The sequence below is a fragment of the Lontra canadensis genome, unplaced genomic scaffold, assembly GCF_010015895.1.
Source record: "Lontra canadensis isolate GAN:19392208 unplaced genomic scaffold, GSC_riverotter_1.0 scaffold84, whole genome shotgun sequence".
Taxonomy (NCBI): domain Eukaryota; kingdom Metazoa; phylum Chordata; class Mammalia; order Carnivora; family Mustelidae; genus Lontra; species Lontra canadensis.
Window position 1 is genome coordinate 539,129 of NW_022631078.1, and position 16,240 is coordinate 555,368.

Below are 16,240 nucleotides of genomic sequence, written 5' to 3' on the forward strand. Positions count from 1 at the left end.
GGGTGTGTCTACTCAACTCTGTAGACCGCAGGCCTCCCCCTTTCTGCTCCCTGGCCTGGTAACTCTGAAGGCGCTGAGCTGGGGCAATCACAGGGGCCACCTCATGTCTTCCTCTCTCAGGAATCACTGCCCTAGGATATCTGATGTGCAAATGTCACCAACTGTTGTGCCATGTGTTTTGTCTGATTTTAGATTATTTAAGGTAGGAAGGTAAAATCAGTCTCCATAATTCCATCTTGGTTGATGTACGGAATGCCCTTGAGTTTATGTGCAACTTAGCTAATCCGTTAAGAAGGTAATGTTCTACGTTTAAAAATATTAAGATTCAGCTACTCAGGAATGTTATTCGTACAAACAGCAACATTTCCCCCACCTCAAATCTCCCATCAGGATCACAAACCCTCCTTGAGAGTCAGGGCATGGCGCGGGCCAGAGAGTGAGGTGACGGAGACAGTCCACAGAGGACACTGTGCTGCTCCAAGAGACTTCTTTCTACTTTTTGATCAGGTAAGAAATAAAGATAATTTTAATGGAAACTTTTTGCTGCTTCCGTCACAAAATTTTTTGTGAATATGCAGGCATTCAAAAACTCTCTTTTTTTGGATTTTTGGAAAGAAGCTATAAAATGATAAAAGAGTTTCTAATATATGTGCTGCCAAAGTGAGCACGGTAAAAGAGTTTCTAAATATTAGATATAATTAGAAATTTGTATTTATTATAAACTTAAACATGCTCAAAAAAAGCAAATTCCAGGGCGCCTGGGTGGCTCAGTGGGTGAAGCCTCTGCCTTCGGCTCAGGTCATGGTCTCAGGGTCCTGGGATCGAGCCCCGCAGTGGGCTCTCCGCTCAGCAGGGAGCCTGCTTCCTCCTCTCTCTGCCTACTTGTGATCTCTGTCAAATAAATTAAAAAAAAAAAAAGCAAATTCCAACAGCACAGAACTACAGACTAAAACCTCCCATAGACATGGAGAATTCTGCTCATTACTGGAAACACAATGATAAATAAAACCACTTCTTTTTACTCATAAAAATAAACGGAACAGCCAGGACAAGAGCAGGCGCGTAACAGGCGCTTTGTTACTATTTACAGAACTGGGTTGGAGAAGGAAAAACTAACTATCTTTTTAAGGGACATAAAGATCACAAATGTTAATAATGACTTGGTGGATATATAGTCACCCAGACATGCTCTGTGCAGTAGATCATTACACAAATCTGCGTGAGTGTATACAAAAAGCATATAATTTTCACGGAGAACAGTAAGCTCATATGACCGGACCCGTATCTGGGTTTTCCCCACCTATTCTCTGGTAGCCATCTCAGCCTCTTTGTAGTTGTGCATAAACCTTTATACTAAATCCACAGTATAAATATCTTAGTTTTATTTGAGCTGTGATTCTGGGCTACCTGCGAGCTACACTCCTCTAACACTCCACGCAACTGAGAGCCAAAACGTTATCTATTTAAATACTTCAACGTCATCATATCGATACCTTGATGGTGGGCTGTGCATCACTTTTGGTGTCTTGTGCATGGTTCCAATTCCCTGCCACTTGGGGAGACTGTAAAATGATTTCTTCTGGGAACAGCACTTTTAAAGCAAGGTAAGAAGGTAGATATTAGTGAAAAACTTAAAAAAGATGAAGAGAGGCACCCTGTGTAATTCAAATCTATGCCTTCCTTTCCCTTCTGGCTTCTGTACGCAGCTTCTGGGCTACAGCAGAACATCAGGACTGTGCGTCGTTCGTAAGGCAGCCATCTGCCTATCTGCAGCTACAACAGTGAGTTCATACTGAGAGGAAAAGTGCAGGCAGTGACTTCATTTTCAATGGTTTAAGCTATTTTCATGCCGTTGAAATATTAAGAAAATACTGAGACTTGCCAATAGGAAGAAAACTTTGGACTGCATAGTTTTACTTCTAATATATGACTGAAGACACCAAGTTTTATACCAAATTTTACATGAAGCTAGTAAAAATACTCTGGGAAGATGTAACACTATTATTCCACAAAAAGAATACCTTTAACACCTAAGTGGATGACGTGTTCAAGTGCAAAGTGACACCGTCTGCTTGTGGTCCTGCCAGAGAGAGAACAACGTGACGTAATGCACCTCCAGTTTAGAAATCTCAAGTCTAGCACTGGTCATGGAAATCTCATTACGTAACCCAAGCCAACCTGCTAAGGTAACCTTTACACAAAAATTATAAAGGGGCCACATTGGAGTCCAAGCTCCCGGCATTCTCACAGGCCCTGCAGGGAGGCTGGAGCGCCAAGGGCTCACTTTACAGTGTGTGTCTGTACGCAATATTAGTAGGAGCTTTACAGAAAAACTTTAAACAGAGACATCCTTGTCTCAGGACAGCACGGACTATTTCCTTTCTGGGAATATTTCTCTTTTAAAGATAAAGAGCACAACTAGGAAAAAAAAAAGAAATATGAGGCATTAGGGAAATATTAACACTACTACATCAACAGCAAACTAATTTTGATTGTAAAGATTTAAACTGGTGAAATGCACAACTGTTAAAAAAGATAAAACTGAGGCCTATTAATAATTTTAAGAGTTTGGGCAAAAATTGATTCAAACCAGGCAGCACCCAGCCGGCAGGTGGAGAGGCCCCGAGGAGTTGTGCAGAATGAAGGACCTTTACGTCTAGAAGGCAGTGGGCACAGGGAAATCATCCCGGGTCAAACAGGGGGTGGGTTATCACAAGCTCCTCTCCTTCAGGGGCGGGCAGGGGTCTGCCGGGCAGAACACCTCCCCGTCCTGACCAGGCAGGTCCCGGCTGACTGGCTGAAGATTCCGTTTCCGGGGGACCCAGAGCGGTAGTTCCCTCCGGTGTGGTGACACGGGGCTTAGCATAAGCCACTCTGTTGTGGGTCTGCTGTTTTGTTTCTTAACACAACAAAAAGAATAAAAAGTGTAAAACCTCATCTTAAATGAAGCAAGACAAGGCCCAAAGTGTGAGCGAAGACAGACGTCTGTTCGGTAAGGGGCGTCTGGCCTCAAACTAGGAAAGGTAGGAGGGCAGCTCCATACTGGCTCAGAGTTTGGGCCATATGCAGGTTTCTGGAAAATTCAGACTTGGGAGCTTAAACACCACATGATTGCTTGGTGAGAGGTCGCCATCAGGACTCATCTGCACAGTATGGAATTGTGGGGGGTGGGGTGGGGGCGTGTGAAGCCGGAAAGCCTGAGTGCACAAGCCCACCCCTCAGAGACGGTCCCTTTAGGGTCCCGGGCATGAAAGTTCCTGGCGACCTCACTCTGTTCCTTCAACGTAATCTTCAGCAAATACTAGCCTGGGATACAACAAAGTCCATCCAAGATGAGGAACAACCAGAATGGCGCGTAAAGAGGATCACTTAAAGAGGAAGAAACTGAGGAAGGACTAAACGCCTCGTCCCCTTCCAGTGGGAGGCTTTCCAACCTCTGTGCCTGGCTGACTCAGGGCCATCTCACTCTTCCAGAGGGGAAGGAAGGTTTCAAAATCTTTTAGAAGGCACAGGGGCACCTGGGTGGCTCATTCGGTTAAGTATCAAGCACTTGATTCTGGCTCAGGTCATGGTCTCAGGGTGATGAGATCCAGACCTGAATCAGGCTTCACACTGGGCGTGGAGTCTGCTTGAGATTCTCTCTCCTTCTCCCCCCTGCTCTGTCTCTCTAAAAGAAGTAAATCTTAAAAAGAAATCTTTTGAAAGGCACAACAAAGACTGGGACATGGACCAGCGTGGACCACGATAACCGTGTCAGCCGGCAGATCACTGCCTACTTCCCAGAAGCACGGAAAACAAACGGAGTAATACTCAACAAGCCCCAGAAGCACAGTAAAGGAGGAATTCACCAACATGAAAATAACAGTATGTTTTTCATTCTAGACATACAAGAAAGGTTTGATCTGACGTGATCCAGTGGGAACACTTCATCCTACAAACAGGCTGGAGATGATAATAATCTCAAGAAATGCCAAAAGGGCAATGAGTCTAACAGCTTAAAACAGAAGCTGATGAATAATTTCTAATTTGATTAATCTAGAGAAGAGCAAAATACCGAGAGGTGAAGTCCCAGAGGTCTTTGCACTGACATACGAAACAAATCACAGAGCTGGAAAACGATGAGGGAACAAATGGAACAGAAGAGTGGGAGCGAATGCTAGACAAGAATCCCAGAGGAGGACAAAGACTTAGAGGAACAGAATGAAGAAAACTTTCCTAAGTACAAAGTATTGTTGAAAAGGAGATTCCAAGCTGCAAAGATGCCTATCCTCCCTCCACTTCCACATCTCTGTAGGAGGAGGAAGAGTATTTATTGCTTCACTATTTCTAACAGCAAACACCTGGGACCAGACAACACGCACCCAGCACGAAACACCAAAATCACAAAGGAAGAAAGATCTTTTTTAAAATTTAATTTTATTTATTTGACAGGCAGAGATCACAAGGAGGCAGAGAGGCAGGCAGAGAGAGAGGAGGAAGCAGGCTCCCCGCTGAGCAGAGAGCCCGATGCGGGGCTCGATCCCAGGACCCTGGGATCATGACCTGAGCCGAAGGCAGAGGCTTTAACCCACTGAGCCACCCAGGTGCCCCAAGGAAGAAAGATCTTAAATGACCTCAACTTTCACCACCGAAATCTAAAGAGGAGCAAATGGAACCCAAAGTAAATGTAAGAGGAAATCACAAAGGCTGGAGCAGAAATAAATGAAATAAAAAAACAGACACTAGAAAGTATGAATGAAGTCAAAAGTTGATTCTTCATAGGGCTGAGATGATGAACCTCTTGCCCGACTCGTGGGGGGAAGAGAAGGTACACGTCCCCACTGTCAGGGGTGAGAGGGTGGCACCGCCTGTTGCCCACAGACCCAACAAGTGCTACTACTACGGAAATAATAGGATAATTCCATGCAAACAGATTAGATGACTGGGAGGAAATGCACACATTCCCTAGGGGACACATACTACCGAAGCTCACTGCACATAAACAGATAACCTCAATGTTTACTGATTTACTAAATAAATCAAATTTGCAGCAAATTATCCCCAAAGATGGAGAAGCAGGTGAAGCTTTTTAGCTTATTGTAAGGCCAGTATCATCCCAATATCAAAATCAGACAAAAGATAATTTTAAGAAACTACAGACCAATACACCTCAGGAACACAGACGCAAAAATTAATGAAATTGTAGCAAATCAGATCTGATAATATATAAAAGGAAATTACATTATGGCTAAGTGGGGATTATTCCAAGGATGCAAAGTTGATTCTGAAGTGGGGGACAAAGGCAGAAAGAAATGCAGATAAAATGAAGTTTCCTTAGAACCCGCAGGCCGCTGACAATGTGTGAGGCAGGCAGAGTGTAATGCACCTCCCGGAGCTCCCAGCTGTCTTCCCGCTGCTGCTTTGCTAGAGGGAGACCCACCTGAGCTTGACAACGTGGCCTCCAGGATCCAGTGTCTCCTTTAGCAGATGAAAAGTCATTTTGGAAACTTCCGGTGTCTCTACCTCCCCCCGCTCCGTAGTGTACCATCAGCAACTCTTCACAATGCCGGGTAGCAGCCCTTCCTGCCCAGGGGTCCCATCTCCACGCTTTAATAAAACCCCCCCTTTTGCATCGAAGATGTCTCAAGAATTCTTTCTTGGTCGTCATTGGTTTTGAACCCCACCACTTAAAACCACATCAATTCTACATGAGAAAACCAATCAGTTAACAACAACAACAACAACAAAAACAAAAAACCCCATCAGTGTAACTGACTGTCTTAATAGACTAAAAAAGGAAAACCACATGATCACCTTGACGGAGAAAAAACACCCGACCAAATCCCACACGCGTCTTGCCCGATCGCTGGCAGCACACGTGGAGTCCCCCTCCTCGACCTGCAGGCCCCAATACAAACCACGTCCGTACAGCCCACACTGGGCGTGAGCCCTCAGGTGGGGAACAAGGCCACTTCCGTGAGACGCCAGCTAGCCAGGCCAGCAAACAAGAAAGAAAGGAGGCAGCGCAGTACTTCACTCGAACATGAAGATCTTAAACGTACAAAACCCTGTGTAGCCTGTAAAGAGCTACTAGAACTACAAAGCGCATTTAGCGAGCTCTCAGGGTATGAGATTAAGGTATAAAAATAAGCGGCATTCGTCAACACCAGCTAGAAGCAACTGGAAATTAAGGTCACGTTACTGTTTACAACAGCATTACCTTTTTTTTTTTTTTAAAGATTTTATTTACCTATTTGACAGACAGAGATCACAAGCAGGCAGAGAGGCAGGCTCCCCGCCGAGCAGAGAGCCCGACGTGGGGCTCCATCCCAGGACCCTGAGATCGTGACCCGAGCTGAAGGCAGAGGCTTAACCCACTGAGCCACCCAGGCGCCCCCAGCATTACCTTTTTTAGGGGTCACACCAATCACACAAGATGCGTGAAACCCACACAGTGAACTGCACAGACGCTGCTAAAAGAAATAAAAAACAGACCTAACTAGGTGGAGAGAGGCACCATTTTCAAGGGCTGGGAGATTCAGTATTAAGGTGTCAATTCCTCCTGAAATGGAGCTAAAAATTCAACGTAATCCCAGTCAGAACCTCTCCGGGTTTTTTGTAGAAACCGACCAGCTGGGCCGCACCAGCTCTGCAAACAATGGACAAAGTGGAAGCCTCACACCACCCGATCTCAACTCGCCCTCAACAGAGAACATGCACGCACGGGACACGGGCACACGGAAAGGCGTTCCGCACGGCTGCTCATTCGGAAATGCAGACTGGAACCACAGCGACACACCACCTCACAACTATCACAACGGTTACAATTAAAAAGACTGACAAGACCAGGGTTGTGAGCCTGTGGAGCAACGGGATGCTCTGGGCCAGGGGGTAGGGGGTGGGGGTGGGGGATGGGGAAGGAGGCATCTGGGGTGGGAGATACTCTCCTTCTCGACTGTGGAGCTGGCGTCGCAAGGCAGATGTATTTCAAAACCCTCAAACTGTGAACTTTAATAAGGCAAGTCTGCCTACATTCTCTCTCGCTAGACCTGCCTTTTTAATTAATTTTTTGATTAACATATAACGTATTATTTGCCCCAGGGGCGCAGTCTGTGAATCGTCGGGCTTACACAGTTCACGGCGCTCACCAGCGCCCAGACCCTCCCCGACGTCCATCACCAGCTGCCCCATCCCCACCCCCCCCCCCCCCCCCACCCCGTTTGTTTTATCAGATTAAGAGTCTCTTATGGTTTCTTTCCCTCCTGATCCCACCTTGTTTCATTTTTTCCTTCCCGAGCCCCCACAATCCCCTGCCCTGCCTCTCAAATTCCTCATATCAGAGAGATCATGTGATAATTAGACCTCTTTTGTTTTTTTTTTTTTTTAAAGGGAAAACACTACACGAGGTAAGCAAATAACATGAAGCCAGTGCAGCCCCTCTGCCCTCAGCTGCACTCAGCCTGCTGCACTGCGGGCCTGCCCCTCTTTCACTGGTTCAAAGCGAGTGGGGAATATACATTTTTTTAAAAATAGGAAATCTCCTGGTTTTGCATAACTTAATGTAAATAACCTAAATGCTTATGTGGGGCAGGCAAAGCCTCGGAGTGTCAAATGTGGCAGCCCCCCGCCGCATACCCTGGCCTCTCATCTCTCCGACACTGTACGTGGCTGCCCATACGCTTGCCCAGCCCCTGGGCGAACCCAGCATCCCTTCCCCACCTCATCACCCTGCCTTTCCAGCAGCCCTCACTGTTGGTGGGACCCAGTGGCTTTTCCTGGGCACTTTCTTTCTGGCTCAGCCCCATGGCCTGTCGTGCCTATGGTCTGTGTCCGGCATCCTTCCGTAGGCGCACTCCTGCACCGCCCTCATCCCATGCTTCCTCTGCTCCCCTCCCCCAAACTCCTCCTCCTCGACTGGGCTTGCCTGCCACGTGTTCCAGAGTAACACATGGTCAGAAACGTCCAAACACAAATCAGTTCTCACCTCCTTTGTCCGACCACCTTGAGGGAGGATATTACCCTCTGTCAATGACTCCTACCCCACCTGGCCAGACGCACCCCCTCCCGCACGCACCCCCTCGCCCCAGTTACCCCTCCATTGCAGGGCCCCCACAGAGCTAGTTTCTCTCATTTCAAACAGCAAACACGGCCCCTTCCTAGACCTCACCTCGCTCTCCATCCCGCCTGCTCAGCTTCCACGGCCACACCACGGCCCCTCCCCGCTGACCCATGACCCACTCACACTCAGTACCTTTGATCTACTGGCAGCCCCAACACCAAACATTTCTTAAACAAAACTAAACATCCCTGATCTGTCTTAAAATTCTGATTCCTAAAAGATACTCCACAGAAGCAAAACAACAAGCAACAGACCTAGAGAAGTTACAGAAGTTATCTGTAGCGCGCCTCTGCAAGGGCAGTCCAGCACAAAGAACACAGAGAAGAGTCCTATAAATAACAAAACCCAAACTATTCAGGAAAAAACATGAGCCAGCGGTTCACGGAAGAAGAAATGCTATGGCCAACACACATGGACGTTCTCAACTTCGACGCAGTCAGACACATGCATGTCCAGACCATGAGAAGTGGCATCATATCTCTACCAAGTCAGACGAATTTGGAAGTTTAACAAAACCAGCTCCTGGGCTGGTGTGGATCAACAGGTTGTTACAGCTGTTGGTACCAGGGTCCCTGCTGTCCCCGTGGGTAAAGCCACAGTCCCACGACTGAGCGTGCAGCCAAGAGAACACGAGCATTTGTGCGCAAGGAGGGAAAAGGTGCTCACAGCAGAGCCTTCAGGGTAGAGACGGGGTGAATGTCCACCACAGAGCAGGGAGCGTGGCGGACTCGCCCTGGGGCACGGGCAGTGGTGAAGACACTGGGCAGCGACGCGCAGCATAGAGAATCTTGGGGACAGGGGAGTGAAAACCGCCCGGAAGCCAGAGACTGACAGCTCAAAACAAAACCAAAAAATATATTTCTCTGGGAGTGTGTGTGTGTGTGTGTGTGTGTACAAAGATACACAACTGTTTGTTTTTAAAAGCAAGGCAGAGACAAACACAAAACCCCTGTTAACACTGGGGGGCGTAGTGGACCAAACGGAGGGAAGGGCAGGTTGGCAGGGCCCCCACCCCACACCCGTGACAGATAAATGACAACATCTCCGTGTGCATACGGTCCAAGAAGGAGGAAGAGCAAAGGCTGACAATCTGTTGTCTTGAGACCCGCCGGAGTGAAGCAAGACCCACGAAGACGGACACGACCACGTCGCATCTCCTACACCGGCGCGGAGACGTGCAGGGACGGACGGAGGGGAGGCCTGCTCCCCACGAAGGATGAAGACGCTTGTAGGAAGAGTCAGGAAAGCATTACCTGTTATACGTGAATTCCACATCCATAGGTTCAAAGTTATATGCCTGCTCGAATTCTGGGTTAAGTTTAAGGGTTACATCTTCTTCATGAATCTAAAAAGGAAGCAGAACAATTTAATTCCCATACGTCATATTTGATCTGTTGAGACGATCTTCATCTAGCAACACGTCATGAAACACTCCACCGACTGGAGCTAAAATCTGGTATTTTAAGTCCTTGTGAAACCCATGAGGAGGATTAAATCATGGCGTTGTCACATCGTCCACACAGGCCCCGGGCCCTGCAGGTGCCCACACCAGCTCACGTGCTGAGCTCCTCCCTGGCCACGCTCCAGAGATCTGGGCTCTGTGGAAACAAAGTGACAGTACAGGCCACGGCCTCGGAAGGACAATGACGCAGCGAGGGGCGCCTGCCGCACAGAGCCTTCACAAAGAGGACTCCCCTTCTAGCAGAACAGGGAACCAGACATCCTGGGACCCCCAGCCACCGCTAGGGCCTGCGCAGAAGGACTCCCGGAGGTTGGACAGAAAGGGAACTTCTGAGGAAGCACAGGGGGAAAGCGCGGGATGGAGAGTCCTGCGTCGAGCGAGTACAAACTGACAAAGCGGTGCTGGGAGAGCGGAGCCGGCCCGGGGAGACAGAGACACTGGCAGGAATGGACACGGGGGCTGCCCTGTTGATGGGGCCCCTGCTTGCAGCAGAAGTTGCCACAATCCCCTTACAAAGAGAGCAAGCCCAACCCAGGGGCCCCAGGTTTCCCAGGGACCAAGACTAACGGAAATGAACCTGTAGTTAAAAGGTCACTGAAGGAGCACACAGGGAAGCAAATCACCAAGAGTGAGAGTCAGCACAGCCTGCAGAGTTCGGGCCCCAGGGACGTCACACACTGCCGCTATCATTTCCAGGAGCTTGAAAAACCATGTGTGAAAAATTGAAAACCCAGACAAAAAAAGCCAATATAAAAAACCACAGGGCAACTTCCATGAATCAAGCAAAGCACAGAGAGATGAAAACCATGCGGAGATAGACTGGGAAGAGAAGAAATGACAATGCCTGTTCCCAGGCACATGCTCTTGGTGACAAGGCGGCCCCTCTGTGGAGGTGGCCATGGTGGCAGGGGTCTGTGCAGGGCCCAGCCTTGGGAGACTTCTGTCCCATGGCCTGGATGTGCATGAGAGCACAGCGGCCCCACTGGAACGCCCTCTCCCACAACCGGACTCGAGGTTGAGAAATCCGGGTTGCCTGCCCGCCCGTCATGGAAACACCAGTTTGACGTCAATGGAATAACTGCTCATCCTGGACGTGCGTCTTCTGCGCACCACGCCATCTGTGGGGCTCTTCTGAGGCCTTTCGGACCATTATGGTCTCCAGCACCCCTGCAAGGGCCAAAAGTTAAACTACAGAGAATCGAGAAAGGCAACGAGCGGAGACCTATAGAGTTTACTGAGTCGACCACGAATTCCGTCGCTCCGAAGGAGCTGACTGTACGCACCAGCCCACCAAAGGCGCAGGAGGGGCGCTCAACGCTCTGGGCGGGGGCGCCTGTAGCTTCAGTCTGGGTCTGTCAGGCTCTGGCGCTCTCCGGCAGCGCGCAGATGAAAACGGCTTGTCAGCGTATGATGCTGGCTACCCCCCACCAGTGGGACCAGAGAGACCTCCTACCTGTCATCTCCGGCACTGCTGCTCTGAGGAGTTTGTCCCCAGGGCATCTTCCCTGAGGGGCGCGACTGGATCCACCCTTTGGAAGCTAAGAGAGTCCGTGGCCTCTGCGGGCCTCTCGCATCTCTTGGCCGACAGCCAGCGGTGTTCAAGCCGGCAGAGCTGTCGCGCTCTGCAGCTGAGGCGGAGCGGCTGCCTCACTGGGAAGTCTGTGGCAACAGCAGGGAGGGCACCAGGCGTCGGCTCCCTCCCCAGTCATCTTAGGACAGCTTCCTGCATTGGCACAGGCCGGCACCCTGTATTTTGGGGCAGAATGCAGCCAACACAGCCGCAGAGGCCTGATGCCGCCCCTCCTTGGAATCCTTCCCAGACCCTGCCCCACCCCAGCCCGGGGCAGGGCTTTGGCATTTCCTCAGTTCTGGGCATCAGGCAGGAGCGGGCCTCCTCCTTCCCTTCACACGAACGCAGCAGGCCAGGCGGCGCGGGGGGGCAGAAGCAGGGGCGCGCCAGGAGGGTGTGCGAGAAGTCAGCCGGCTTCTCCAGAAAGGCCTTTAGAACTGCAAACCTTTAAGTGTATTTTTCCTTCCGAGGCTCGCTCTCCTGGAGCATGTTTGGAATGCCCACATTTGACTGAATGCAAAAACCATGAACTTTTAAGTAATAAAAGGTAAATATGGTTTATGTAGCTGAAAATTACAGGGCTTTTTAAAGTTCTCTGTATACATAATATATTTATTTAAATAGTCACTTTCTCCTGAAATTTCTGAAATGCCTTCAAAGGCTTAAGAGGCAGCCCTGCCCAGCCTCGGTAGGAAGCTGACCTGGGACTGTGGGAAGAGCCGGCCCAGCCAGCGGGTCAGGAGCACTGCTCACCTCAATCACATAGCCGATGTACTCGATGACATGTCCATTGTACTCTTGAGTTTTTAAAATCAGCTTATCTCCTAGTTAAAAAATGTAGAACCACATGTAAAACTACAAAATCCCCCAATTTTGCTGTTGTACCCTAAAATCAAGCATTTTGAAAAAGTAAAAGAAACATCACTGGGACCAGCTGCATAAAACCAGCACCGCTGTGACCAGAGCGAGGGGCCGGGCACACCGCCAGTGCTGACCAGGTTTTACAGAAAATCCTAACCCAAAGGAGATGAGATAATGTGACTGCAGTGTTGCCAGTTAAAACACTCCTCCCCAGGGATGCCCAGGGTGCTCAGTCGTGAAGCGTCTGCCTTCAGCTCAGGTCATGATCCCAAAGTCCTGGGATTGAGCCCTGCACTGGGCTCCCCGCTCATCCAGGAGTCTGCTTCTCCCTCTCCCTGCCGCTCTGTCTACTTGTGCTCTTTCTGCCAAATAAATAAAATCTTAACAAAACAAAACAAACAAAACAAAAACACTCTTCCCCTGACGGGGGGGTTCAGCATCTGCGGATCCCGCTAGTAAAACCTGACACGTAATGGACCCACCTGCATATAGAGAAGGTCTACTTTCAGCCAGTCCTGGGACCTCCAGAACCAGCAGGTCACCGTTTCTTTTCAAGGTGACCCCACTCATGTTATACTCTTTCAGTTCTATTTCTGCATGAATCTCTTCAAGCCAGAGCAAAGTTGAAAACTTTTCCTTGTAGTTCGACATGTTCAAAAGCTGAAAATAAGAAAGCCGGCAAATGAGTGAGAGCAGTCACACCTCCGGGGCCCCCGTGGTCCAGGAAAGCGGCAGCACTAAGTCCAAGCTGCTTAAGCTCAGCCGAGAGGGAGATAACGGCTCTTGAACACAGATGCGCAGGCGGCGCAGGACGGTGGTCCTGAGGTTGGGGACACTACCTCAGGGAGCCCTGCAACTGCTCCAGCCCCTTCCTGGACAGTTTCCAGGCCCAGATGCAGAGAGCCCAGGGGAGCTGTGTGGACTCTGCCCTGAGGAGATGGAGCTGGGGTCCAAGGAGGCCGAAGGGGCAGTGTGCCAGAAAGGTCCGCAGAGCTTCAGAGGGTCCCCTCCGAACTGTCAGCTGAGCACTGGTCAGTGCATGAGGGTGAGAAACCATGTCAGGCTGGGACGCCCAACCGATGGTGTGAGAGCAGGTTTCCAGCCCCGGCACGACCAACACTTGGGCGGCACCTTCTCTGGGCTGCGGGCCGTCCTGGGCATCGTCGGGTACTTACGGCATTCCAGGCCCCTACCCACTTGTTGATCCTAGCACCCCCAGCCATGACAACCAAAAATGTCTCCGGGGAGGACAAGTGTCACCTGTTGGGAACCACTGAATTAGTGGGAGCGATTCACAGAGCTCACACAGGGCTGAGAACCGTGTGAGTCCCACCAGCCCGAATGGAAAGGCGTGTAATAGATGAGACTTCAGATGGACGGGATATTCAGAAGGGCGTCAGCCCTAAACTAAACACCATTCTGGTCCTACCCAGAAAAGGCTTAAAGCCAGGCTAGAAAGTATCTGTTCCAAAGTAACTCAATTGCATCCCAGAACAAACCGCAGAATATTTTCAGGAACAGTAAAACACCCCAACAGCCAACAAGGTAAAACCCAGAATGTCTGGCGTCCAAACAAAGATTACAAGGCTTAGAAAGAAACAGAAAATACAGCCCATAACAGGGAGGAAAGCCCCTCAGCGGAGCCAAAACAGATGCGTGGCGGAGCTCCAGATGAGCTCACCAGAGCAGCTCTTACTCGGAGGCAGGAAAAGACTGAGCCTGTGCAGGGGACACAGAAGACCGAGAAAGAGCACTGCACTGCGGGAGAGGAGAGCCACCACGTGTGACAAGAAAATACCCTGGATGCACGTTGCTGAGGAAAATGCTAGTGAACTGGACTGGCCACAGGGACCTTCCAAAACGCAATGCAGCGGAAAAGCACTGAAGAAAAGTGGGCAAAGAGGCACCGAGCGGTGGGGCAGCTCCAATGGGGCCAACGTAGGGCCAGTGCACAGGCAATGGGTATCTGAAAAAGGGGTTCAGCAGAAAGAGCCTCTGAAGACAGAATGGCCAGAAATTACCCACTTAAAAAAAAAAAAGATTTTATTTATTTATTTGACAGATATTCCAAGTAGGCAGAGGCAGGCAGAGAGAGAGGAAGGGAAACAGGCTCCCTGCTGAGCAGAGAGCCCGATGTGGGGCTTGATCCCAGGACTCTGGGATCATGACCTTAGTGGAAGACAGAGGCTTTAAGCCACTGAGCCACCCAGGTGCCCCAGAAATTACCCAAATTTGAGGAAAACTATAAGCTCACATATCCAAGAAGCTCAGAGCACCCCAAGCCAAGAAATTAGAAGAAAACTACACTAAAGGCAAATTGTAAATTAAATTTTTATAAAAACAGTAATAAAGAGAAAAACTTAGACTCTGACTGGGGCGGTGGTGAGCAGGGCCCTGTGTTAGGGAAAAAAAAAAAAAAACCCACGTTATATGTAGAAGAACAAAACCTGAAAGGAAAGCTGACGTTTCATGGAAAACACAGTGAGCCAGGAGACAGCAGAATGGCAGTTTTGAAAATTCCAGCCCAAAATTCAAGACCCAGCAAAAATAGCTTTCAAAAACGGAGGTCAAATACCTCCGCCCCCACAGGAGCCGCAAGGACCGATTCCTGGCAGACGAGCGCCACAGAGGCTCCCATGCTCGGCAGAAGCCCCCGGGCGTCGGGGCCCATGGCAAGGAGTGCAGAGGGTGTGGACGACGTGGTGTCATACAAGACTGTGCCTTAAAAACACATTTAAGAGATAACTGATCGCACAGATGTAAAGCAAAAATGGTAAAATGCAGCATAGAGTTCAAAATACATGTAGAAGCCAAACTGATGCATTAGCACAAAGTCCAAGCAAAGAGAACCGGAAGCTGCCACAGGGCGGGGGGTCTCAGCCCCGGACCGCGGCGCTGCACACCCGAGCTAGCCCAACACCGCTCTCCACATGTGGCTCCTCGTCTAAACGCCCTTCCGGCTGAAGAGGACTGAAGACCCCGTTCCCCAGCTGCATCTATTTACACAGATCGCCAAAGAGGGAACCAAACTCTGGTGGCAGAAAGCCATCCACGGGAGGCCTAGGGACAGGCCGGGGGAAGGGAGGGCTCACTCAGGGCAGTGGGGGGAGATAAACTCCTCCTGACTGTGCAGGGGTCACAGCGCACACCTCGGAGTGTGCTCCGGCCATGGGCGCAGGCCGCTGCCCGTCTGTCCCGCCTCAGTGAAGCTGATGACGAGAAGGCGCTTCGAGCCGGGCACCCTCGTGGGCAGGGACGGGATTAAACAAACCAACAAACCACGCCAGCAGGGGAGCTGTGGAGCCAGCGGCCACAGGGTCCTGTTCACCGCAGCGCCTGGCAGTTTTACTCCCACTGTCCAGCAGGAGCGCGCACCTTCCTTCTGCCTGCATGAGGAAGGTCCCTTCCCAGTGCCAGGCTCAGGGGAAGCGGAGTTGGGGAAACACAGACTCACACGACACTCCTAACGGCTGCGTCTGCACCAGCAACAGTCACCTGGCCTCTGGGGACCCCCATTTCTTTTTTCTTTTTTAAAGATTTTATTTATTTATTTGTGTGTGTGTGAGAGAGGGAGAACACAAGCGGGCAGAGAGGCAGGCAGAGGCAGAGAGAGAAGGAGGATCCCCGCTGAGCAAGGAGCCGATGTGGGACTCGATCCCAGGACCCTAGGATCACGACCTGAGCCGAAGGCAGCGGCTCAACCCACCGAGCCACCCAGGCGTCTCAGGACCCCCCATTTCTAAGGCCCGCCTGCTGCCACAGAAGCTGGTTCAGGTGTGGGACTCGCCACAAACAGCGCAGTACCTTCCCGACAAGCTTCCCCGCTTCTGTTTGCGGCCTGCCCCAGCCCCACTCTGCATGCTGCTCGTGCCACGTGGCCAGGGCAGCAGCCGCCTCCCACCTCTGCGTCTCAGCGCGCCCCTCGCTGGATGTGCCATCTCCCTCCCTCTTCCAGAACGCCAGCAAGTCCTTGGGGAGGGGCCATCTCCTGCCCAACTGCACTGCAGCTTTGTGGGAGCCTCTCCTGCCTGCCCAGCTAGGGGCCCAGAGCGGGGCAGACAGGGGGGCCTCACTGCTCCCTCTAGCATCTCCTCCTGTTCAGAGACAGCCCCTCCCCAGGGCCCCAGCTCCCTCCTAAGCCTTCTCTCCTCTGCAGACCACCCTATCTCCGTCTGCTCTTTCCTGCCTCACGCCCTCAGCCCACAAACAGGCTCCAGGCTGGCTCATCCTCGACCAAGCTCTGACCACG

The 16,240-nt window shown here is 50.6% G+C and overlaps 1 protein-coding gene across 1 annotated transcript in view; it reads right to left on the reverse strand.

Annotated features, from left to right (window-relative positions):
• MOV10L1 (Mov10 like RISC complex RNA helicase 1) overlaps window positions 1–16,240 on the reverse strand; it is a 64,378-nt gene that overhangs the window by 21,250 nt on the left and 26,888 nt on the right. The window contains exons 11-15 of the mRNA XM_032882739.1: window positions 12,474–12,651; window positions 11,884–11,954; window positions 9,352–9,443; window positions 2,022–2,080; window positions 1,494–1,591 (exon numbers count right to left, since the gene is read on the reverse strand). Of these exons, the coding sequence (XP_032738630.1) occupies window positions 1,494–1,591; window positions 2,022–2,080; window positions 9,352–9,443; window positions 11,884–11,954; window positions 12,474–12,651 (498 nt within the window). The remainder of the gene's footprint in view (window positions 1–1,493; window positions 1,592–2,021; window positions 2,081–9,351; window positions 9,444–11,883; window positions 11,955–12,473; window positions 12,652–16,240) is intronic.